The sequence below is a fragment of the Perognathus longimembris genome, chromosome 5, assembly GCF_023159225.1.
Source record: "Perognathus longimembris pacificus isolate PPM17 chromosome 5, ASM2315922v1, whole genome shotgun sequence".
Taxonomy (NCBI): domain Eukaryota; kingdom Metazoa; phylum Chordata; class Mammalia; order Rodentia; family Heteromyidae; genus Perognathus; species Perognathus longimembris.
The window spans coordinates 47,929,808-47,953,918 of record NC_063165.1 but is presented as its reverse complement, the minus strand read 5'-3'; the positions used below and the strand labels follow the sequence as shown (position 1 = coordinate 47,953,918).

At 40.1% G+C, this 24,111-nt stretch overlaps 1 protein-coding gene and 2 long non-coding RNA genes across 3 annotated transcripts; 1 reads left to right on the top strand and 2 right to left on the bottom strand.

Moving 5' to 3' along the window:
- Positions 1-1,928: 1,928 nt before the first annotated feature.
- Fam162a (family with sequence similarity 162 member A) lies at positions 1,929-23,759 on the bottom strand. Its single transcript, XM_048346752.1, has 5 exons — positions 23,635-23,759; positions 8,728-8,850; positions 6,599-6,707; positions 5,045-5,153; positions 1,929-2,198 (listed from the first exon to the last, which is right to left on the bottom strand). Exons 1-5 carry the CDS (start codon positions 23,666-23,668, stop codon positions 2,103-2,105), a joined length of 471 nt encoding a protein of 156 aa, XP_048202709.1. The 5' UTR covers positions 23,669-23,759; the 3' UTR covers positions 1,929-2,102.
- Positions 3,587-4,132, bottom strand: LOC125351763. The gene is made up of 3 exons (XR_007211012.1): positions 4,121-4,132; positions 3,853-3,854; positions 3,587-3,793 (listed from the first exon to the last, which is right to left on the bottom strand). It is a non-coding gene; the product is annotated as an uncharacterized LOC125351763 (long non-coding RNA).
- Positions 15,958-16,549, top strand: LOC125351762. The gene is made up of 2 exons (XR_007211011.1): positions 15,958-16,079; positions 16,287-16,549. It is a non-coding gene; the product is annotated as an uncharacterized LOC125351762 (long non-coding RNA).
- Positions 23,760-24,111: the final 352 nt, after the last annotated feature.

Here is a 24,111-nt window from a genome sequence, read left to right as displayed (position 1 = left end):
CTCTAGCTTCCCAGGAATCTGATGTCCAGAGGAACAAGGTTTAAAGCCATCCCAGGAAAGAGAGGTTTGAAACTCCATCTCTAATTGACTTAACAAAAAATCTGGGCTAAGCCAGGTATTGGTGTCTCACACCTGTAATCCTAGCTACTCAGGAGGCTGACATAAGAGAATAGGTTCAAAGTGGCAGACTAACAAGGAGACATGTCCAACTAAAACTATCAAAATCAAAGTAGAGGCAAGGCTCAAGTGGTAGAGCAACAATGTGAATGAAAAAGTGAGCAAGAAGGTGAAATGCACAATTCAAGCCCCCAAATCAGCAAAAAAAAAAAAAGCGCTAGAAGTCTGGCTCAAGTAGTAAAGCTCCAGCGAGGAATAAGCAAATAATTTAACAATAGCTTACAGCACTAAATTCAAGCTTCAGAACTAAGAAAAAAATAAAACCTATTTAACAAGTTTTGAGAATTAGATATGAATTACTAGTAAAGAATAATTGCTAAAAGGCAGATGTGAGTTATGTTGAAAGAAGTAGGATCAGTTAGGAACAAGTCTCAAACTCTAGCCAAGAAGTTTATTTCACCTATAAAGAGGTAGTCACTATGTTACTGAAAACAGAAAGACACAAAATGATAAACAGTTGTGCTAATTGGTGGTGCTTGGCAACAATCGAGATTTGATTTAATGAAACATTTTTATTCCAACAAATCTATAAGATTCAACACTAGAGTGCTCTTTTTTTTTTTGGCCAGTCCTGGGCCTTGGACTCAGGGCCTGAGCACTGTCCCTGGCTTCTTCCCGCTCAAGGCTAGCACTCTGCCACTTGAGCCACAGCGCCGCTTCTGGCCGTTTTCTGTATATGTGGTGCTGGGGAATCGAACCTAGGGCCTCGTGTATCCGAGGCAGGCACTCTTGCCACTAGGCTATATCCCCAGCCCCTAGAGTGCTCTTTAATAGTTAAAAAAAACACATAGTTTATGAAGCAACATTACTTATATACAAGTACCACATTAAAACTGACCCATATTCAAAACACTGGCTGAGAGGTCCCAACATAACATGGATAATTAACCTAAAACAAGTGTTTTGATAATAAATTTGCAAGTGATAAAAATCAAAGAACTTGATGCCTGAAGGGTAAGGACAAATGACAAGTATAGATACTGCCATCATTAATATTGTCATTTTTAGACTGTAGCTAGTGCTGTATTTTACTGGATGATTCATTAAAATTTCCAAATAGCTACAGAACATGCCATTTAAATCACTTGTAACTCACAGCTAGCATGTTGAGACTGCTAGGACTTGTTATCCATTAATACTAATGAGGCATGTAAGAATAAATCAATTGTCAATAGTAGAAGTAGCATCCACACTGGAATATGAGACAATTTGATAGCATAAAGCCAAAACTAAAAGAGATACATGCTAAGTGTAAATGCTTAGCTTTCAACACCAAGAGAAAATGACATTTTGTTCATAATTGAGAAGTTTAATTTCTCAGGTAGCAGGGAAATAAAGGGCCAACTGCAGTCTAAGCCATGGAACTGTCACTGCTAGCCCTAAGCAACTCTTGTGATATCCTCACAAAGTCCCACCCAGACTCCTCCCATCATGTTGCCAGGACATCTTCAAGCTACAGTGTGGTCTAGCTGGTCTTCAGGGCTCTCTTGGGAGCCAGTCTTCCCTACAAGCACCTTGGCATTTGGAAGACTGCCCTTCCAAGATCTGGGCAGTATACTCAGGCGGCCTTCCTTATCCCTTCAGAAATAAACAGAAAAAGAAAGAGAACTTGAAACTACCTTGGCCTCACTTTGGCAATGTGAATAAAAAGTCAAGAAGCATTATAAAGTAGAAGTTGCTTCATTTTTAACTTTCTCAAAAAACTGGGAGATTACATTTTACTTAAATCAACATCACAAAATATAGACAAGTCATTCTTTAAGAAAATTTATTTGTTCCTCTAGCAGAAATAGGAAAATGGTGAACATCTGTGCAAAACATACATTTATGAAGTGAATCCTTGTACCACATCGTCCTTTTTAATACAGACTGTTGCTGTAACATTACCCCTGGATTTTCAAACAGAACCAGCACAGACACTTCTGCTACTCTGCTTTGTCCTTCAGGGCTGCTGCTTCCTCTCTCAGACGAGCTTTCCTTTCCAAGTTTAACTTTGTTAAAGACTCATTTCTTTTGACGGCCTAAAGTTGAAACACATTTGAATAGGTGAGTACAGCAGCCAATTGAAGCACAAGAGAGCCATACATATCTCTCTTCTCTTCCTTTGTGGCCCTTATCCTCTCCTCTTCCCTCACACTTGGTTTCTTCTCTTTCCTCACATCCTGGTTTATATTAGATGCTTTCTCACTTCCATCTCCATCCCTTTTTGCTCCTTTCACTTTTGCCTTCCCCTAACTCATATGCATGCTTTCACGCCCTCCTAGTTCCTTCTCTCTAAAACATTCAACTTTGGGAATGCTAGACTCCCAAAATATTCTCATTGATGACTTCCAGCAGTGTCTATCCCACAGCTCCACCCTCTGAAAAAACAGTAGCAAAGGAGGCACCCGTGCTCTACCGTTGCTTCCCTCTGCTTAACTAAAATGTCTATGAAGCCTACATGAACAGACCAGTAAGAAAATTTTCATGTCAAGTAAGTGAAACTAACAACTATACAGGCTGACATTTCCTTATGTCTTTTGTTATTTCACATGAAATGTGAAGAAGAAAATGGAAATGGGAAGCTGATTGTGAGGAAAAACAATGGCTAATCTCTCTTCCAAATTGCATTAAGTTCAAGCCCAGTACCACATTTGTAATCCTTAACTACTCAGGAGGTTGTGAGCTAAGGATCAAGGTTCAAAGCCAGCCCAGGCAGAAAAGTCCATGGGACTCTTATTTCCAATTAGCCACCAAAAAAGCTGAAAGTAAAGCTCAAGTGGTAGAGTGCTAGCCCTGAGCAAAAAAGCTAAGGGATGGTGCCCAAGCCCTGAGTTCAAGCCCCAGGACTGGCACCAAGAAAAAAGGAAAGTATTAAGTTCAAAAGTTCATTCCAGGGGCTGGGGATATAGCCTAGTGGCAAGAGTGCCTGCCTCGGATACACGAGGCCCTAGGTTCGATTCCCCAGCACCACATATACAGAAAATGGCCAGAAGCGGCGCTGTGGCTCAAGTGGCAGAGTGCTAGCCTTGAGCAGGAAGAAGCCAGGGAGAGTGCTCAGGCCCTGAGTCCAAGGCCCAGGACTGGCCAAAAAAAAAAAAAAAAAGTTCATTCCAATAGCATTTACCAACTTCTAGGAAATGCAATTCAACAGAAGAAAAATGTTACAATTGTATGGTTCAAATCAGGAGAGGAATTCTCCGAGGCATACAACATATACTTTCAGATGACATTAGAGCCCAGGGGAATAACTAACTCTTGAGTTTTTAACTCAGCAAGAAAAACTGAGTATACAAAAGCAATGCAGATTTCTCAGAATTCAAGAAGCCACTGTGTCCTGTTCACATGCTTCTACAGGTTTCAGTGTGAGAGCCATGGATAAGAGGTAAATGAGGGAAACAGGAACAGAGGTCTACGAGAACTTCACCCAGGTCAGCACACTTGCCCCTTTGTACTCCTATGAGAACTGCAAGACTCTAAAGAGAGCAAGAGTTCATTTCCTTTTACTCGTCACTGGGAATGAGATCAGTTAAGAATCTGTGTGAAGCAGAATTCTTTTCAAATCTGATCATAGTAAAAGACATTTCCATGTAAAAATGTATACAGAATTAGACATGGAATTAAAAGAAATGTTTGACTATCTTAATACTAATAGTATGAAGTTTAGTAATATGAAAAAATGAGTTTTTATACCACCACTCACTGGCTATGTGAATTTGGGGAGAATTCTTGAACATTTCTAATTCCAGTTGTTCCTTTATAAAATATGGTAATCGAGTTGTTAGGATTATGGTGAGTAGCAGTTCCTGCTACACAGTAAGCACTCAGAGACAGGGTCAAGTCTACTCATACCTCAGGTAGACATCGATATTCAAATTGTGGCTCTATCATTAGGGAGATGTGGCCTTGGGCAAGTTTTCTAAGCTTTAGTTTTTCTAAGCTATGTTATCTATAAATGAGATACCAATACTAATATCTGTCTTACAGTTCTCTTGTGAGGTTTAAATGAGATACTTGCTCTTAAAGTACTGGGCATGCAATAAGTATTCAGTTAGTGATGGCTATTAATTGTAATCTTATATTAAGTTTCTGAACTTTCATTCCTGTATCCTGCTCAGTTGTCCTTAAGACATATGGCCCATTTTGGTGGAGCTTTAAAGAACTACTGGTCAGCATAAAAAGCTGGGGCATGGGTCAAGTAGCTGAGTACCTGCCTAGCCTGTGCAAATCCTGAGTTCAAACCCCAGCAATACTAAAACAAAAACTAAATAAGTAAGTTGTGGACTGGAAGTGCCTGTGTAGGTGGTGTCTGTTTGTCATTATATCGTTTGCATGTGTTCTTATGCACCTTAGATTCAAAATTATGAAACATGTATAAAAACTACTTACTAAGGATTTTAGATATGTTCTTAAGAAAACATTTAGGTAAGTGAATTATTGTTATTTTAAAATTAAGACAATAAAAAGCCAAAAATAAAAATGCTTACTGAGAGCTAGATCTTTTGGTTAATGGTCGAGCACTTGGCTAGCAAGCATAAGGGACTGAGCTCAAACTCCAGTACTATCACATATGAAGAATGTGCACCATGATTAAGGTGCTTATAGTGAGGGTAAATAAATCTGTGGTTATTAAATATGCCAGTGTCATTTTATTTATTGGATAGTTGTGATAACACTTTTTACTTTGTACTAAACAATCAGTCCTTCTTAACCACTTGCTTTGTTATTTATCCCCAGGCCTACTATCTCAGGTTTGTTCTACTCATTTCATTGTTTCCTCTATCAGTTTTCATGCAGAAAGTGGCCCCTTCTTCTCAATACAAGGGTCACCCTTGCTTTCCTCCACCTGCCCCTTGGAGAACATGCAGACACGGGGGCCAACTCTCACCTTCTTGCCCTCAATAACCATCATGACGCATCCTGCCACTGTCAGAGCAATCATTAGATAGCTGATCTTCACCCGAACTTTGTTCTTTGCAGCATCAAGCATCTCAAACCTAATAATACAACGCGGTCATGAGAGAAGGTTATTAAAAGCTCTGTCTCCTAACCCAGGAGTGTGTGTGTGTGTATATATATATATATATATATATATATATATATATATATATATATATATATATATATATATATATGAAGGCAGGACCTTATAGCAACATGGGGAAGATGAGGCACGTTCATAACTCATCATTATCAAGACAGCACAGATTTAAAGAAATGAACCCTTGCTGGAGTAGGATGACTTGGGTGAGAGTAGGGAATAGTTTGGACATCTCAGACCCCACCTGTCTAAGATGCCAGTCAATCAATTCTTTAGCATGAGCCCGGAACCTGCTTCTGTGGGGATGACCACTTGGTATTACCTGGAGACAGTCCTGTCAACACTGAAGGAGTGCTGCTGGCATCTCAGAGGTAGAGGCCAGAAATGCTGCTAACCATCCTCCCATACACAGGACAGTCCCCTACAACAAAGATTATTCAGTACTGCTAAGGTTGAGAAACTCAGGGTTGGAGGGACCTGTAACCACAGTGAAAAAGTCAGAATCCCAGCCAACATTTATTTGGTTTAAGGAAGTAGGTGGCAGGAGGCATTTTTAGGAATTCTAGAATGGGGATGTGTTGTAGTGTTTGTCAGCTTTCCATCACTATAGCCAATACCTGAAACAAGCAACTTAGAAAAGGGTAACTGGGGCTAGTGGCACATGCCTGTAATCCTAGGACTCAGGAAGCTGAGGCAGGAAGAGCTGGAGTTTTGAGGCCAGTCTGGGTTGTATTTCAGGAGGGAAGGAGAGGGTGGAGGGAGAGGGAAGCAGACAGACAGATTATTTTAGCTCAGCTTGGAAGCTTTCAGATCATAGTGGGTTAGCCTCCTTGATTTTTTCCAGTGGCGAGGCAGAACATCCTGGTAGCAGGATGTGGAGGAACAAAACTCACCTCACAGGAAGCAAAGGAGAAAAAGAGAATTGAACTAGGGCTCTATAAGGACCCAAAGTCCTTCCCTTTATCTTTCTATCATCTCCCAATAGCACCACCTTGGGAACCAAGTTTTTTAACACATAGGCCTTAGGGGTGGGGGTGGGGTTGTCATCTGAGACCCAACCGGAACAGATACACTGAGCTACTCATGCCCGAGCTTTGAGTAGAGGTACTGACTGGCATGCCCCCTCAAAGCTTAAAACAACAACAACAAAACAGGAACATCCTTGTTCAGTCACATTTCTGTAGGTAGAAAATGAAACTCAAGCACAGCTGAAGTAGGGTGCCTGACAACTCTCCACTAGGCACTATGTAACATACTACCATAAGAGGATTCCCAGCAGTTTGTGTTCTGGGTACTTGCCAAAGATGAAACATTTAAACAGAACCCAGGGGCATGCTGCTTTTTCCTAAAAGCAGATGGGTGAGAAAGGAAAGCAGTTTACATCCTAATCTCCGCACTCACGAAATAGTTTCTGGGATTTCATCTGCCTTTTTGAAGCGACCTGACCATATCAGGATCTTCTTCTCCCAATCCGTGGGTTTATGTAATGGCACTCTGTGGCTGTATGTGTCTGTGAGAGAAACCAAACAAGATCTTACTTGAAACTGTAACTAGCAAACTGCACAATGACAAAAAAAATGCTAATTGTACTTTTCAGTCATTTATTAAACACTGAAAAACTGAGCTAATTAGAGATTTATTTGAACAGAGTTGTTTTTTTTTTTTTGGCCAGTCCTGGGCCTTGGACTCAGGTCCTGAGCACCATCCCTGGCTTCTTGCCGCTCAAGGCTAGCACTCTGCCACCTGAGCCACAGTGCCCCTTCTGGCCGTTTTCCATATATGTGGTGCTGGGGAATCGAACCGAGAGCTTCATGTGTAGGAGGCAAGCACTCTTGCCCACTAGGCCATATTCCCAGCCCCCTTGAACAGAATTTTTTAAGTGCCTTATTTTTCAAATGGACACTAGAGAAAAATAAATGCCCTATTTCCCAATATAAACACTAGTGATGTGAAAGAATACCACAAGGAGACAGGAAAGTACAGATAAACTAAGAAGGGACAATGAGGAGCTTGCCTGACGTGGATAAGATAAGAAAGGGTTGTAAGGTTAGACTAAAGAGACCTTGAACACAAACCTAAGGAGTTTGGACCTGTTTGAGGAACTAAATTTTGAATCAAGAAAGAAGATACTGTTTAATTTGCACAGTGGGCCAAAGAAAGAAGGAAAGGTTCAAACAGGACCTATAATACAAGGGTGAGACAATGTGTTCTGAAGCAAAGGGAAGAGAGAACAGGTCAGCCTAGGGATAACTAGGAGAATTTAGACTAAGTTAAGGTTAAAAAAAAAAGTTACAAAGAACCTCAAACTTGGAAGACTAAAATAATAGCAGTATGCTTAGGTAAGATATTATGAAGAGAATGAACCAGTGAGGAATGAACACAAATATCAAATATTATTCCATTCTAAATGGAATTCATGTCATCTGAGTTAAATGGTGAGTAGAGATAAACATCTGTGCACAGGGAGGGTGGAAAAGAAAGCAAAGGCCCAAGGTTGGGCTGTGGGACACAGTTCATTCAGTAAATTAAGACAGCAGAAAGAGGCAGTGGAAGGAAACGGAGCAAGTCAAAGAGGCAGGTGAACAGGAAAAGTACCAAACCAAAGACTGTAAAGAACAAAGAATCTTTTGAAAAAAGGAAAAGTTATTGAAAGAAGAAAAAGGGAGGGCTGGGGATATGGCCTAGTGGCAAGAGTGCCTGCCTCATATACATGAGGCCCTGGGTTCGATTCCCCAGCACCACATATACAGAAAATGGCCAGAAGTGGCGCTGTGGCTCAAGTGGCAGAGTGCTAGCCTTGAGCAAAAAAGAAGCCAGGGACAGTGCTCAGGCCCTGAGTCCAAGCCCCAGGACTGGCAAAAAAAAAGAAAAAAAAAAAAAGGGAAGTACAGAACACCAGGGTTAGAGAAGATGCTTTCCCAATGCCTACATCCCTCTTCCAGAAGGACCATCTCCTTCACAGTTAGCTACACATCCCATTCTTGCCCACCATGTCTTTGCTTCCATTTCATTAGAAAACAGCCAAAAGGAACAGAAAAGTCACCAAGAAAAGCAATACAGAAAGAACCAAAGGCAAGAGAAGAGGTTTACAAGTACAGAAATAGTATTGGTATGTCTTATAAAGTCTTCTTGATTGCCTTATAATGGCTTTATTATTTCATTTTTCAAATTTTTAAATTATATACTCATTAAGACAATTCAATAGTATACATGTGAAAAGAAGCCATCCACAATTCTACTACAGTATAAGTATTAAGTTTTAACTTTGGTTTTATCCCCATGAGCTTGTGTGTATGTGTGTGTGTCTGTGCTTGTGTGTGTAATGCTTGTGCTTAAACACAATATTCTGCTTTGTTCATTAATGAAATAAACATATTCTACATAAGTGCATCATATTTATTATACGCATCATTTCTCCTAGCTGTAATATCAAGCAGACTTAACATTTATCATTCCTGGACTATTACATATTTAGATACATTCCTGATTTTCCACTTTCTACGTCATTGGAAAAACCAATAAAAACTTACTGGTTGTGGCTTTGGGACTTTCCTGTGGTTTGGTGCAAAATCCATATATACCTTTCAGTTCAGAGTTTCTGGTAAACCTTATAGCAGAGGAAGCATTTTGTTCATATAACTGAAAACAATTTCCTAGAAAAGAGAAAAAATGTTTCACAGAGAATATCTGGTATTTTTTCCAAGATGAGAAATATCTGCCATTTTTATACCAATAAAAATCAGTTCATATACAAAATGAATAAAATTAATATTAAAACTAAATTAAAATTACTATATTATATATGATACATGAGCTGGGCACCAATGGCTCAGGCCTGTAATCACAGCTACTCAGAAGGCTGAGATCTGAGGATCATTGTTCAAAGCCACCCCAGGCTAGAAAGTCTGTGAAGATTCTTACCTCCACTTAACCACCAAAAACACTGGAAGTCAAGCTGTGGTTCAAGTGGTAGAGTGGTAACTGTAAGCAAAAAAGCTCAGGGACAGCATCCAGGTCAGAACCTGATCAAGCCCGAGGACTAGCACGGACACACACACACACACACACACACACACACACACACACACATGATACATGAACTATGTACACATAGGATAACTAACCACTTAAGATACTATGTTTAGTACTGTTATAAAATATAAATGCTTTGTTTATTAAGAAGTTAGAAAATTGCAGTACTAACATTTTAAAAGCAGCAAATTTTATGTTAACTATTCCTCACGAATAGCTTGACATTATAGTAATTACTCTGGCAGCAACATTATGTATTATGTTATTGAGGCTGTTTAGTATAAATCAAGTCACCATGTATACTTATACTTGCACATAAGTATATAAAGCTATATACCTATTATATATTTAATATATAGCTTTAAGATAATCTGTTTACATGAGAATATATAGTTTATTTTTAAATTTAACACAGAGAGTATTACAAACCTCTATGTAACCACCATCCAGTTTCAACAATTATCAATACTATTACATCCCAAATTCAAAGAGACTCCAAGACCCTCAGTTAATAGGACCTAGGAACTTGATTTGGCCGAGATAATGAAAAACGGCCCTGTGCTTAGGGTGGGGTGGGTTTTTATGAGTGGGGAGTACATCATTGGTGGTGACTCAGTGACCTCTGAGTCTACTTGTTCTTTTACTTGTTCTTTTACATAAACACTAGGCATCATAGCTCACAGCAGGCTGCCCGTGGTGGCATCATACTGTGGTTATTCCTGGTTGGAGGGCAAGGGCGTCACTGGTAAGCGTAGCTGTTGGGGTAAGCAAGCAGATTTACAGAAGTGAAACATTTAGCATGACCATTACTTAGTTGCAAAAGCCAAAACATAGCCTGAAAACAAAATATAGCCTTGAGTGGGGGCAGTGTTCTCTTCATAGAGATGACCCTCATAAGCTTCTTCTTTAAAACATAGCAACTTTGTTAGCAGGGCTTTCTGGCTAATACAGCAACTCAGTACATCCAGTGACAAACCTCATTGTCAGTGACCCTCTGTGAAGCTGTCAGCTCAGAGAACTTGAGTGAGGGAGAGATGCTGTTTTGCTTTTAGCAAGGATGGGAAATTTTGCCTTTAATACTCAGCCCTATTTCTGATTTTCCATTAGTCAACTGTATAATAAACTAAAGCAAGCTGGGTACAGAAGCTAAAATGGGGGTTAGCACCTTTAGAATGGGGTGTTCTTGTTGTGATGGGGTTCCTCAAATACTTAAGTCAATAAATATTGTTTTATCTAAATATAACTACCCTTAACCCCTCAATGGACCATTTTAACATAAATCACAAACATTATTTCTTCCATAAAAATTCATCTCAAAATAACTCTTCAAAATCACAGCCAGAATATAATTAATATAACAAAAGTTATTTTCTTAACCTCAGCACGTTATGATCGAATCATATTAAGACTACATTTCCAAAATAGGCTCTTAACTAAATGTACACACTGAATATAGTTGATGCTTCCTATATTTCTTTAAATCTTTTCATTTTTTAATATTCATTTGCTGAAGAAATTAGAGCCTTAGTCCTATAGTCTCTTTCACTTTAGATTTTTCTGAATGCATCTCCATGATGTAGTCTAACATATTCTTCTAACTCCTCTATTTCTTAGAACAAAATTTTGATGCTTGGTGAGAGTCAAGTTAGAAAGCTAGGTGTGGTGGCACACATTTCAAATGCCATTATTTGGAAGGCTAAGTCAGAAGGGCTACTGCAAACGAGCTCAAAGCCAGCCTAGGAAATATAATGAGACTATCTCAAAACAACACAAAAGTTTTAGTTTTTTTGCAAGGTTATACCACATATGGTACTGTATACTTACTTCTATTGCACTATATCAAGACTTGTATATCTATCTTGTTTCATTTAGTGACATTTTGACCAGTCGGTGCTATCAGCCTGATTTAGTCCTTGGAAAGTTCCTCACCACCATGTAATATTTTGGTGATTGTTTTTCCTAGCTCCATTATTTCATCATCACCAGGGGTTACAAAATGGTAGCATTCTTATCTGCATGATTTGGTTTGCCTAAGAAACCAGAAGAAAAGGGATATGTGAAGTGTTCCTTTTTTTCCATGTTTTCAAATTAATAAATTGATTCCATTGCAACCTCCACATGTAACCTTTCATTTGAAAGTAGTAAAAGGAACTCTTGCTTTTTTTCCCCTCTCAGTTGTGGGGCTTGGACTGAGGGCCTGAGTGCTGTCCCTGAGCTTTTTCCCTCAAGGCTAGTGCTCTACCACGTTAAGCCACAGCACCACTTCCAGTTTTCTGGTGGTTAATTGGAGATCTCATAAACTTTCCTGCCCAGGCTGGCTTTGAATTATGATCCTCAGATCTCAGCCTCCTGAGTAGGACTACAGATGTGAGCCACCTGTGCTAACTCTTGCATTTTAGCTTGTGATGTATTCCTATCTATAGTTTTTGCTTCATTTTAGAATGTTCCCACATTCAGTAACCCTCAAGGACCCCTTGGAGGTTGGCTCTTGGGTTTTCTTACGGCTTATCACCATTCCTAGGCATTTTCAGTGAACACGGGTAAGAAATGGTTGTTTTGAGGAGGAACTTTCTCAAATGTGGTAGCACACCAGAATCAAGGTGGAAATCATGTGACCCTGAGTAGAGAGAAATAGAGAAAAGTTCTCTGTTCTTTCCTGAAGCAAGGTGAGCAATCTTGCATATATCCGCTACCAAGGACCTGTCAGGGCTTTTTCCATGTCCTCCCTTTTAGATGTTTCATCTGCTTCTTGTTTGACTCAACTATTACCATCTTCTTTTGCTGAGAAACTGACTCTACTTGGGGCCCACAAATTAACTTGGAGCAGGATAAAGGCTAAGCATTCCAGACTCCATTCGGTATCTATGTCCTTTGTCTAGAGCCATGTCCTCTTGCAATCCCTTTGCAGCCATGGTTGGAAGTTGTCAGGACATTGCAGACCACCTGCCAGGCATCTATGACTGGTAACAAGGCCTCACTTGGCTGATCCTCAGACACAGACTGCCAGAGCACCCCAGATAAAACCTTAGGAATGTTCTAACACCTAAGTTCTCATTTCCTACCCTCAAATCTCCATTTAACTTAAGGCGAATGTCTGTACCCCTGAAGATGGCTAAAGGTACATTTTCCTTCTGTCTTCCCATGGCTACCAGGTAATAAGCATTTCTCTGCCCTTCACCTTGTCTCTCTATTTGGCAGGGGTAACTGGCCAGCCCTGACACGTGAAACTCCTGAAGTTTGGGCCCCAGGTTAAAAACACAGGTTTTAAAACTACTTAAGACTTGCTATTCCTAACACAGTTTGGACATTTTTCTTGAATAAATGCTCCTCAGATCATTGCACACCTCTGGTTGTTTTCCAGAGTTCGGAAAAAAAAATTTTTTTTGACAATTTCGGTGGTGTTTTAGTTTTATCTAGAAATGGATTTTCAGAGATGTTTACCTTGAAGATACTGAACTTGGAACCTCTCTCTATGTAATGACTCGTCACTACCTGCAGTGTGATTTATTCCAAAGGCAAAATTTCTATTTTCTTGCTAACAATAATATCGGTGCCACTTAGAGGTAACAGGTTTACAGTTCCTCTTATCTTGTTTCCTCATTGTACATGTAATAATACAGGTGTGGAGGTGTGACTCATGTAGAAAAGTGCTTGCTTAGCATAATTAGGCCATAGGTGAAAACCCCAATTCCATGGGGATAAAAAAACTGACAATGTGATATTTACTGCAGAAGGCTGACTTGAGGGTTAAGTGGAAAAACAAACACGGGACCATCTGCTGAGATGCTCCAAACACAGCCACTGAAGGTTCAGTTCAATTTCTAACATTGCTTAAAACATGAACCTTTAAATACTTCCAGAATACTTCTCAACCTTACCCTGAAGGTGGCCAAAACTTCCGAACTAAGTAATTGCACAGTTGTGAGAGCATGGGAAAAGTCTATGAAGTTCTTAAATAGCTTTTAAAATAGTCCTGGGGCTTGAACTCAGGGCTTCAGCACTGTTCCCGGTGGCGGCTTCCCCCCCCCCCCTCTTCCTTCGTTCCTTCCTTCATTCCTTCCTTCTTCCTCCTCCTCCTCCTCCTGCTGCCTTTTCTACTTATGTGGTGCTGAGGAATTGAGCATAGGGCTTTGTGCATGCTAGGCAAGCACTCTACTACGAAGCCACATTCCCAGCCCATTTTACACAGCCCTTGAGATTAACATAAAATTATTTACAGTTCTGATTCTCATCTATATTTCCTAACAGCTATAATGAATATGGTATGCCTATCTGTTAAAACACAAATCTCTAGGCCACCTACTCTTCATTAGAAGTTTGGGGTAGATGTGGGGAATTTGTGAATTTCTCTCATTCCTCCCAGTTGTCAGGATTTGAACACAGGGCCTTAAGCTGGCTCAGCTTGCTTGCTGAAATTTGTTAAAAAATTTGTATTTCTGGTAAATTCCTAGGCTTGGAACTACTACTGGCTTGAGACTAGAACTGAGAGTCATAAGTTTTTTTTTCTGCCTTAAATTGTGGTAAAATATGCATAACATAAAAATAATGCCAATTTAAGGTAGGTGAGTATCAGCAGCGGAAGGGAAAGGCTTACAAAGAAGAATATAGTCAAAGTAGTTTATTTACATATATGAAAACAGAACACTGAAACTTGTTGAATTGTTTTCTTATGAGAGACTGGCTCTGGATATCACCTTTATGATAATAATTAACAAACAAGGAAAACTAAAAACGGAAGAGAGTGGGATAAGGGAGAGTTATGGAGGGGGTGAGCTTGATTGAGATACATTGTATACCTGTGTAGAAATGTCCTAATGAAGCCCTCCTAGTACTACTGCATACAGATAAGAAAATCAACAAGTTTTACTACTTTTAAGTGTGCAGTTAGTTCAGTGTCATCCAGTGAATTTATACTGTTGTCAACCCATTGCTAAAACATCATCTCTGGGACTTTTCATCTTCCCTGGTTAATAGGAACCAGGCCCACATCTCATTGTCCCATTTCTCCTTTCTGGCAAGCACTTAGAAGGAAGCAAGGTTAACTGTCTGCTGGCTGCTCTCTAAGCAGAAAACAGAGAGAGAATCAATAATTGTTTCTTCAGATAAGTGTGCTTTCCTATCCATCATAATTAGAACAGAGGCAGTTCAAGGGAGAACAACAGAACGAAGGCTATTTAGGAGAACAGACTCTTTGTTCAGTTTGAGTAATAACAAACCCAAAAATGTTAACATGTACACTCACTCTCAGTCACATAATAGAGGTTGGAGATACTTAATTGACTCAACAAATAATAATTAAATGCCTACTATGTGCCAAGCATTGCTTTAGGCAATGTATGGAATAGATAAAAAACTAGGCCAGCAGGACTTAGACACTGCTAGGAAGTGTGTGTGTGTGTGTGTGTGTGTGTGTGTGTGTGTGTGTGTGTTTTATACTAAGTACATGTAAGGGTGAGAAAAAATAAAAGGGGATGTGAAATGTGTATGTCTGTGCATATACACACATAAAATCTTAAGGTCAATAGGTAAGTCTCTAAGAATGTTGCTTTTGGAAGAAGCAAGGGACCTAGCTATGCAGCTATCTGGTGGAAGAATATTCCCAAGAGCAAAAAGCCCTGAAGTGGTCCTAAGGACCACATAGAGGCCAGAGAGACCGGACAGGAGAACGTAACAGGTAGATAAGTAGAATCTGAGGCTAGAGGCACCTGGGAGAGAAGTGTGTGGAGAAATAGGGGCCTAGGGGCCTGAAGACATGAGAAACTATCTTGGCAAAAACTATCCCCTAACCTTTTCTTACTCCAATTTCATACTATATGCCAATTACTTTTACTTCCCCAATGTATAAACACTGGTTATAACATATACAAATATGATATAATTATACACATCAGAGGCCAATGTCAAAACAATTTTTAATTTTATCACTAAAAACAAGCAAGCATGAAGTACTTGATGTGCTTTTGAGTTTTATAGTTATAGCAAAATGAAAGGATAAACAAACATTAGTATCATTAAGATTTTCTTTTGCTGTTTCAAGGAGATAGAACAAATTGCCCCAAACATCTAAGACAGAAATTTTCCATCATCTGATGACTCACAATTAAAAATATACAAACCACAAGAAAACAGCCCTTTAGCCCTCTGGCTGCACTTGCAGTTTGTCTCTAGCTGACCAGTTCTATGTCCCTAGAGTCCTAGCAGGAAGTTGAGATGAAGACTCAAAACTGCATCTAAGGTTCTAACAAATGGCTGGTTACTTTTAAGAGTAAAGGTTCACAAATTGTATCTGAATCACCTGGAAGGCTTATGATAGATTATCTTACCCCTCTACTAGTGCTTTTCATTAGGTAAATATCAGCAGAGCCTTGGGATAACTTAAGAAAGTAAAAAATGTAGAAAGAGTATAATGCATTTTATATAATGAGCCCATACTATTAGCAACAGAATAAATGAACAAATGGGGAGAAAGGATAAATATTCCTTGTTTAAATAAAAACAACAATAACAAAAAACCTCCAAGGGACTGGGAATATGGCCTAGTGGTACACGTAGGCCTCATATACATGAAGCCCTGAGTTGATTCTTCAGCCCTACATATATAGAAAAAGCCAGAAGTGGTGCTGTGGCTCAAGTGGTAGAGTGCTAGCCTTGAGCAAAAAGAAGCCAGGGACACTGCTCAGGCCCTGAGTCCAACCTCAGGACTGGCAAAAAAAAAAAAAAAACTGCACAAAACCTCCAAATATATGTCAATTTTCCTCCCTCCTGGACTTAGTTTAGTGAATTGCTCTCAAAGATTAGGATATGAAAAGGGAAAAACTAGTAATTTCATTTGGAGAGACTAAGTTAAAAGGTTTAGGGGCTGGGGATATGGCCTAGTGGCAAGAGAGCTTGCCTTGCATACATGAGGCCTTGGGTTCAATTCCCCAGCACCACATATACAGAAAACGGCCAGAAGTGGCGCTGTGGCTCAAGTGGCAGAGTGCTAGCCTTGAGCAAAAGGAAGCCAGGGACAGTGCCCAGGCCATGAGTCCAAGGCCCAGGACTGTCCAAAAAAAAGGTTTAAATCACTACTCATAAGTCACATGACTCTCATACACACCATAAACCTGATCATGTGAAACTATCAAACAAATCCAAATAGGTGTTTTATAAAATACTCTTGCTTTATAGTTTACAGTAACATAGCAGTGTTAATGTTTTTGGTTTTGACAAATATAACACAGATATGAAAAATGTTAACTTTGGATGAGGGGTATACAGAACTCTATATTCATTTGCAACTATTCTGTAAATTAAAATTATTCTAAAACAAACGTATTAGTACTTAGTTATATATTTAGAAGATAATGGTATTTAGTGCAGAAAAATATTGGTATCTCTATATAAAAATTTTGCCCTTGCTTGCATGCTGGTATACTTCTGTAATGGGATAAGAAAAGAGAGCTGAAGCACAGCAGGAAATGTCGCGTTCTGACAAGGGGCAGATTATTGCTCTCCATGGATCTGGACTGCTCTTGTACCTGACTTCTGGATCTGTCTTCTGAACTACCCACACTCACAACCCAGCTGCTCAGGCTGACACCCAGGCTGATGTTCTATGGGGACTCAATCTAAATGACAATGCTGGCACAGCTCATTCTGGTTCTTGGTGCTATGGCCAGCTGTACTCCTCCACAATCCTGCCACATCCCCCCAAAAGGCTTTGCCCAAGCATATCAGTGACAATATCAGTGGTGTTTTAGGAAGACAAATCTTGAGCACAGAAAGTAGTAAAAGTCTGAGGTGAAGGCAGCATGAGGTAAATAGTAGGAGTGGGAAGACAGAGTCATGAAAACCCGGAGCCCAATACTGTAGATCAGGAGGATGACCTAAAAGAAACAGGATAGCTGTAGTTACAGGGAAGACGCAACAGATGTTGAAAGCATTAAGACAGGGCACTGGTGGCTCCTGTCTATAATCCTGGAGACTCAGGAGGGTGGGATCTGAGGATCATAATTTGGAGCCAGCTCAGGCAGCAAAGTCTGTGAAAACTTTTGTCCCATCTCAAATAAACCACCAGAAAGTGTTACCACAAGATTTGAGCAAAAAAGCTAAGGGGCAGAGCCCAGGAATTGAGTTCAAGCCCTAGGGCTGGTACAAAAACAGGTAACAGGAGGAAAAATGAAAGAGACTGACACTGAGTTTTATAGCTGGCTAAACCCCCAATCACCATTTGTAACACTGTATTTATGCAGGGGAAAAGAAGTATGAGTACAAAAATAAAACTGATTTAAAAATGAAATTTTGGAGCCTAGCCAGTTTTTAAGTTAAGGATAAACTTATGCAAACGGATGTTTACAATTCTACTAGTATCTGATGGGTCAAACTATTTGAGGACACTCTTTAGTTATCCTTTTTCCTCTTATTCATTTCCAGCCCACTGCCAAAATAGTGGCTATTAATTCTTCCAACCTTCATTTTGTGAAACAAGCTCTCCATTTGTTTTTTCATCTTTCTCTGGCAGGCTTGGAATTGGCGAGCCCTCCCACCTACCACTCCCTGAGGGCTCTTGTACCAAAATATCACAACTGTACTTCCTTACTTTCTACTGCCTTTTTCCTTTTCACCGTCCCATCTTAAAGAAAAAAAAAATAGACAACAAAAAAACAAATCCTTTATACTATAAACGTAAGTCTTGTTCATTATAGAAAATTTGGATGGCATGAAAGGTACAACAGCTGGGTGCTAGTGGCTCATGCTGGTAATCCTCAGGAGGCTGAGATCTGGGGATCACAGCTGGAAGCCAGCCCAGGCAGCAAAGTCCATAAGACGCTTATCTCCAACAAACTACTCAGAAAAAGCCAGAAGTAGTGCTGTGGCTCAGGTGGTAGAGTGCTAGCTTTGAGCAAAACGAAGCTCCCACGCCCTAAATTCAAACCCCATGACAGGCACACACACACAATAAAGGTACAATGTAGAAAAATAAAGGCACAGATTCACACCTAGGGATAACAATTTAGTATCCTTTCTTTCTAGACATTTTCCTATGCCTTTATATAACCTACAATTTTCATAATCACATAACAACACTTTGCTTATGACATAAATATTCTCAGTAATTTAAAATACTTTTGATAACTTTATAACATCTGACACATGGAGGTAACCTGAATTTAATCACTTCACATTTGGATTTGTTTCCCATTTTTTACTGTCAAATGGTATCTTGCTCTGTGGTCCAAACTGGTTTTCAGTTCAAGTAATTCTCCTGCCTCTGCCTCCAAAGCAGCTGAGGCTACAATCTTTGAAGGGATTTCTCATTATTTTCTTTGAACAAAAACCTGTAAGTGGAGGATTAAAGAGTAAGATCCCCTTAAAGCTTATTCATATATGTGTGTACATATATACATATACAATTATTACATATATATCTTATTTTCTAGAATGGTTGAACGAATTTCTATGTCTACTAGTATGAGGCATAATAATATTCAGCAGGTCCTAAAAACTAAAAAAAAAAGGAATCTGGAGCTGGGAATGTGGCTTAGAGGTAGAGTGCTTGCATAGCATGCATGAAGCCAATTCCTCAGCATCACATACACAGAAAAAGCTGCAAGTGGAGCTGTGCTAGAGTGGTAGAGTGCTAGATAATCTCGAGCAAAAGAAGCTTAAGGACACTGCTCAGGCCCTGAGTTCAAGCCCCAGGACTGGCAAAACCAAAACAAAACATACACACACATCCTTCAGATGAAAATTCAAGGTAATCCAACCTTCTCCTGTTGACCTTCCTCCCTCATACCATCCCAGACCAATTGCTGTCTCTCTTCTGCTAATGTCACTTGTGCCCTTTCTGTTTCAATGGAGTCTTGAGTTGATAATCCTACCCTCCAGGACTTTTCTTCTTTAAAGTCAGCAGTATACTGGTTCTTGGGAAGGAGCAAGTGGGGAGAAGCCCTGATTTACAGTGCTTGCCAATCACTGCCAGTATAGCAGATTGCAAGCTACCAATGCTGTACCACCAGTTATGTTAAGAAGATGTCAGCAAGAACAGGCCAAGGATACTGCAGTGGCATTTACAATCACTTGGTCTGTAATCTAGAATTTAATAGAGCAGTTAATTTATTTCTCAGCTTTCCTTGTGTATAGGGTACACAGTATGTGCTCAATGAAAAGGTGTTGGCAAGACCTGAAAACGAGTGATAAGCAAAGTCAAAGATGGAAGTGGTTAAATGGGCATGTTCTCAGGCTTAGTGAGAACAAACAAAAAGAACAATGATAGAATGTGGTGGAAATAAAATGAGAATGACGAGAATGAAAGCTAGGATATACCTGTTTTGTTCCAGCTTTGTACCTATATGATCCTTTATAAGTCAATTCCCTTCTTAAGTCTTAAATCCCTATGCAAAAATTAAAGGACTATGGATTTTTTTTTTTTTTTTTTTTTTTTTTTGCCAGTCCTGGGCCTTGGACTCAGAGCCTGAACACTGTCCTGGCTTCTTTTTGCTCAAGGCTAGCACTCTGCCACTTGAGTCACAGTGCCACTTCTGGCTGTTTTCTATATATGTGGTGCTGGGGAAATGAACCCAGGGCTTCATGTATACGGGGCAAGTACTCTTGCCACTAGGCCATATTCCCAGCCCCTGGCCTATAGCTTTTAAGCTGCTCTTTTGCTCAAAGCTAGTGCTTTACCATTTGAGTCACGGCCCCACTTCTGGCTTTTTTTTAAAAGTAGTTTATTGGATATAAAGTCTCATGGACTTTTCTGCCTGGGCTGACTTTGAACTGAGAAGATCCTCAGATCTCAGCCTCCTGAGTCAATGGGATTACAGTAAAGCCATTCTATTCTTTTGAACTAACAATCAAATACAATGTCCTGAAAGCTTTATTTTCTTTCACTTTAAAAGAAAGTGTTCAATGCTCAACTTTTAACTGCTTAGTCTCTCCCTATTAAAAATACATATATATATATATATATATTTTGCCTATCTACTATGAAGTAGAGTGCTGAGGATTTAGCAAAAACAGATCAAGTCTTTACCCCCATGCAACCAATGTTAAGTTAACCAGTGTTAAGTTTCCTTTTTTTTTTTTTTTTGCTTGCCAGTCCTGGGGCTTGAACTCAGGGCCTGGGCAGTGAGTGTCCCTGGCTTCTTTTGCTCAAGGCTAGCATACTACCACTTGAGCTACAGCACCATTCCGGCATTTTCTGTTTATGTGGTACCAAGGAATCAAACTCAGGACTTCATGCTAGGCAAACACTCTACCACTAAGCCACATTCCCAGGCCAACTTAAAAAAATTTTTTACAATATTTTAATTATCTCCAAGTAGTGTACAAAGGAGATGCCGGTCAACAAAGCACTTTACAAATACAATGTGCTTGCGGCTGGGAATGTGGCCTAGTGGTAAAATGCTTGCCTCATATACATGAAGCCCTGGGTTCAATTCCTCAACACCACATATATAGAAAAAAAAAAAAAGCTGGAGGTGGTGCTGTGGCTCAAGTGGTAGAGTGCTAGCCTTGAGCAAAAAGCCAGGGACAGTGCTCAGGCCCTGAGTTCAAGCCCCAGGACTGGCAAAAAAAACAAACAACAAATACAATGTATCTTGATCAATGTAAGTTTTTTAGTTGCAAATATAGGATAAGTACTAGGCACTGAGGGGGCTTGAAGAAGTTGATATGAATTTCCAAAATCACTGGGACTCAAAAACTCATAACTTCCTTCCCTAGGGAGCAAAAATTTGAGGGCCTCCCTCACAAAAAACAACAACCCCAACAACAGAGCCAGGATTTACTGGTCAAATACACAGCAAGAAGTATGTGTGTGTGCATGTGTTTATGTGTGTGTGAAAGAGACAGAAAGAGAGTGGAAAAAGGGGTAGTATTAAGGTTCTAATCATCTATGAGTTTTTTTTTTGTTTCTTTTTACTAAGAACACACACTTCTGTGAATAACAGATGTGAACTATGGATTCTGTCTCTTAAAAATCAGTATATAACCATTAAAATTTGAATATACTTTCAGAGTTTCACAAGACCTCTCATCTGTGAAGTCTAAGCATTGCAAGTTAATAATCGTAGTCCTCTCCCTACATCAACGAAACAAAAAAAACCTCAAACTCATAAAACCCTACATTTTGTTTGTTAAGACAGTATAGCAATATTTCCAGTGGAAGTAAAAGTATAAGTCCACCACTCCAATGATTAAAGTTTGGTATCTGAAATATTATTATAAATAATATTTTGGATAAGTAAAGTATGTGTAGATGATGTTTCTATTTGTTGTACTATTCCTTTGGTTGAATTTACTTATCAAATCAGTTTTCTTTTTTAAAAAAGATTTACATACAAATATATACTTCCATTTCCCAAGTAAATCTGCATTTCTTGGCCCTTCCAATTCACATTTAGGAGATACAATTGGGCAAATATCCCAATGAGCAGCTTCAACAATAGCAAAGGGCACAAATTCCAGACATAGAAGGTAAGGCACCACCTCCACTCCTGGGTCTCACATTTGCTGGCAAAGTGATCCTGAAGCAGTCATTTAACTCTTTGACTTATATTTCTTCACTCATAAAAAGGAGTGAGGATGATAGACTTACTTGAGAAAGCTGCCATGAGAAATCAATCAAATAAAGTATGTGAACGTGTTTAGCTGTGAAACTGGAGAAAGTAAGGCAAACTATTTGAAGTTGCTCATATAACACCAGATAGTCACAAATCATTTGGAAAGAGTTGCTAATATAGCTAGGCACAGTAGCTCACATCTGTAATCCTAGCTACTTAGGTTAAGATCAGAAAGATCACAGTTCCATTCCAGCCAAGACTGGAAAACAAAAGTTCTTGAGACCCCATCTGAACAAAAAAAGCTAGACATGTGGATTGTGCCTATCATTCTCCCTATAGCAGGAAGCATAAACAGGAGCATCACAGTTCAGACCATCTGCACAAAAATAGAAACATTTCTAAAACAAGAACAAAAGGGGCTGGCTGGAGTCATGGCTCAAGTAGTAGAGTACTTGCCTAATATAAAGCCTTAAGTTCAAACAAAAGACAGTTTTTGTTTATATAACATCTTTAATATGCTATTTTCTACCTGAAGTAAAATAAATGGTTCTTAAATTATGCAAGGGTTTTTTTTTTTTACTTGTTTATATGCCCTGATAGTGAAGTTGTAAAACAGCCCCAGAAGTCTAAAGAGAGTCTTTGGCATTTCTGTGATGCTTAAGGCAAGAAGAATAAGTAGGAAAGGCAAACAGCTCCTTCAGTATTAATTCCAAGTAGACAGAGTTGCTCTCAGAAGTTCTTTTTTTTTTTAATAGAGCAATGATTCCTTCACTTATTCTACTGAAAAGCTTTAAACTTAATGAGAGTACAGAAAGGATTTTAGGTGAATAAGTTAAAAACTAATAATATCAAATGAACCAACAATTGCATCAGGGCTTTACCGTTCTTTTAATGCAGGAGGTTTACACACAAACTGATAAATCCTCTCCAGTTCAGACATGTCTTCCAGTCTATTTTCCACTGCGACACAAGACATAACTTTTTTTTTGGCTATATATCAAAATTCCACATTCACTATATTTTTTGCATTGCTTCATTACATTTACAACATACATTTGCATTATATCAATAGCCAAGTTTAGGGCTATTCTTCCTTCCAAAATGACTTTTTAATACCTTGATACCAGGGAACAAAAGATCATTACAGCTCAACAAAACTCATAATAGTGGCCGAAAGAGCAAATTGTCCTGGCATCCACACACACACACAAAAATCCCAGATGCAAATACTCTTTTTTGTTTTTAATCCCTACTGTGCCAATATTCTGCTCATTTCTCCAAGAAGACAATTAAGCCAACCCTAAAATACCCACCCCACAAACAACCCCTCCTTCGAAAACAATATGAGTCCTGCATATCCCTAACGCTTTCTTCCAAGAAACTCGAAGTGCTGAATGATAGCATTGTTCAAAAGTAGTGGTCCCACGTCTTAGGAAAACTGTCCCTAGTATTTCGTGAGACGTGAAATCCCAGCTGCTTTTACACAGGAGCGAATTCTTGAGAAGTGGGCGAAGAGCGGAATAACGGATGAGCAAGTTCTAGAATAACAGGTGCTCTAAGGACTGAGCTCGGGGGGGGGGGGGAGTTCTATAGACTTGGAAGGGAGAGAAGTGAGACTTCCAGGACCCCTGAAGTTGGTGAGAGGAGGGTGGATGGAGAGCCAGGTGCGAGGGGACCAGGCCATGCCAGCAGCGGCTCGATCGGCCCTGACTTCCCCATCACTTCCACCAAGTGGGTGAGAGATCCCGAGTCACCTGGCCGGGGATGCTCAGAGACCGGAGCCACACTCCAGGAGTCTACCTCTCCCCAGCGGCCGCGCTGGTGGCCTTCCCTCCCGCAGCCCGCCCGGCATCTCACCCGCCGCCAGTCGCAGGCCACGCCAGCTCCCCATGGCCGCCTGCTCCGCCGTCCGCACCGAACCTCGCGCAGTGCGGCGGCGCCAGTGCACTCAATGTCACCCGGCCGGGCAACTCGGGTAGGGGAGGTTACGGATGGCGTGGGAGGGCGGGGCAAAGGGCGGAGCCAATCGGGAGTGCCTGACGCGCCCGACGCGCGGGACGTGTGGGACGTGCGCGACGCTCAGGAGGGCGTGGGCGACGTGCCCAGCTCGGACCCCTAGGGCGCGGAGCCTGGGTGTGCAGCACTTTCGGCGGTGCGCCCAAGTTTGATAGTGGGAGCATTTTACCTTCATGCAGAAGAAAAATTAAAGAGAAAAATCGTAAAGCTTTTGTGAGCTATAAACTCCCTAAGCATGTTATCCAGATAGCATCTCCATAAACTGCTTTTTCCCGTGCTCCCAATGAATACATGCGCGCGCGCGCGTACACACACACA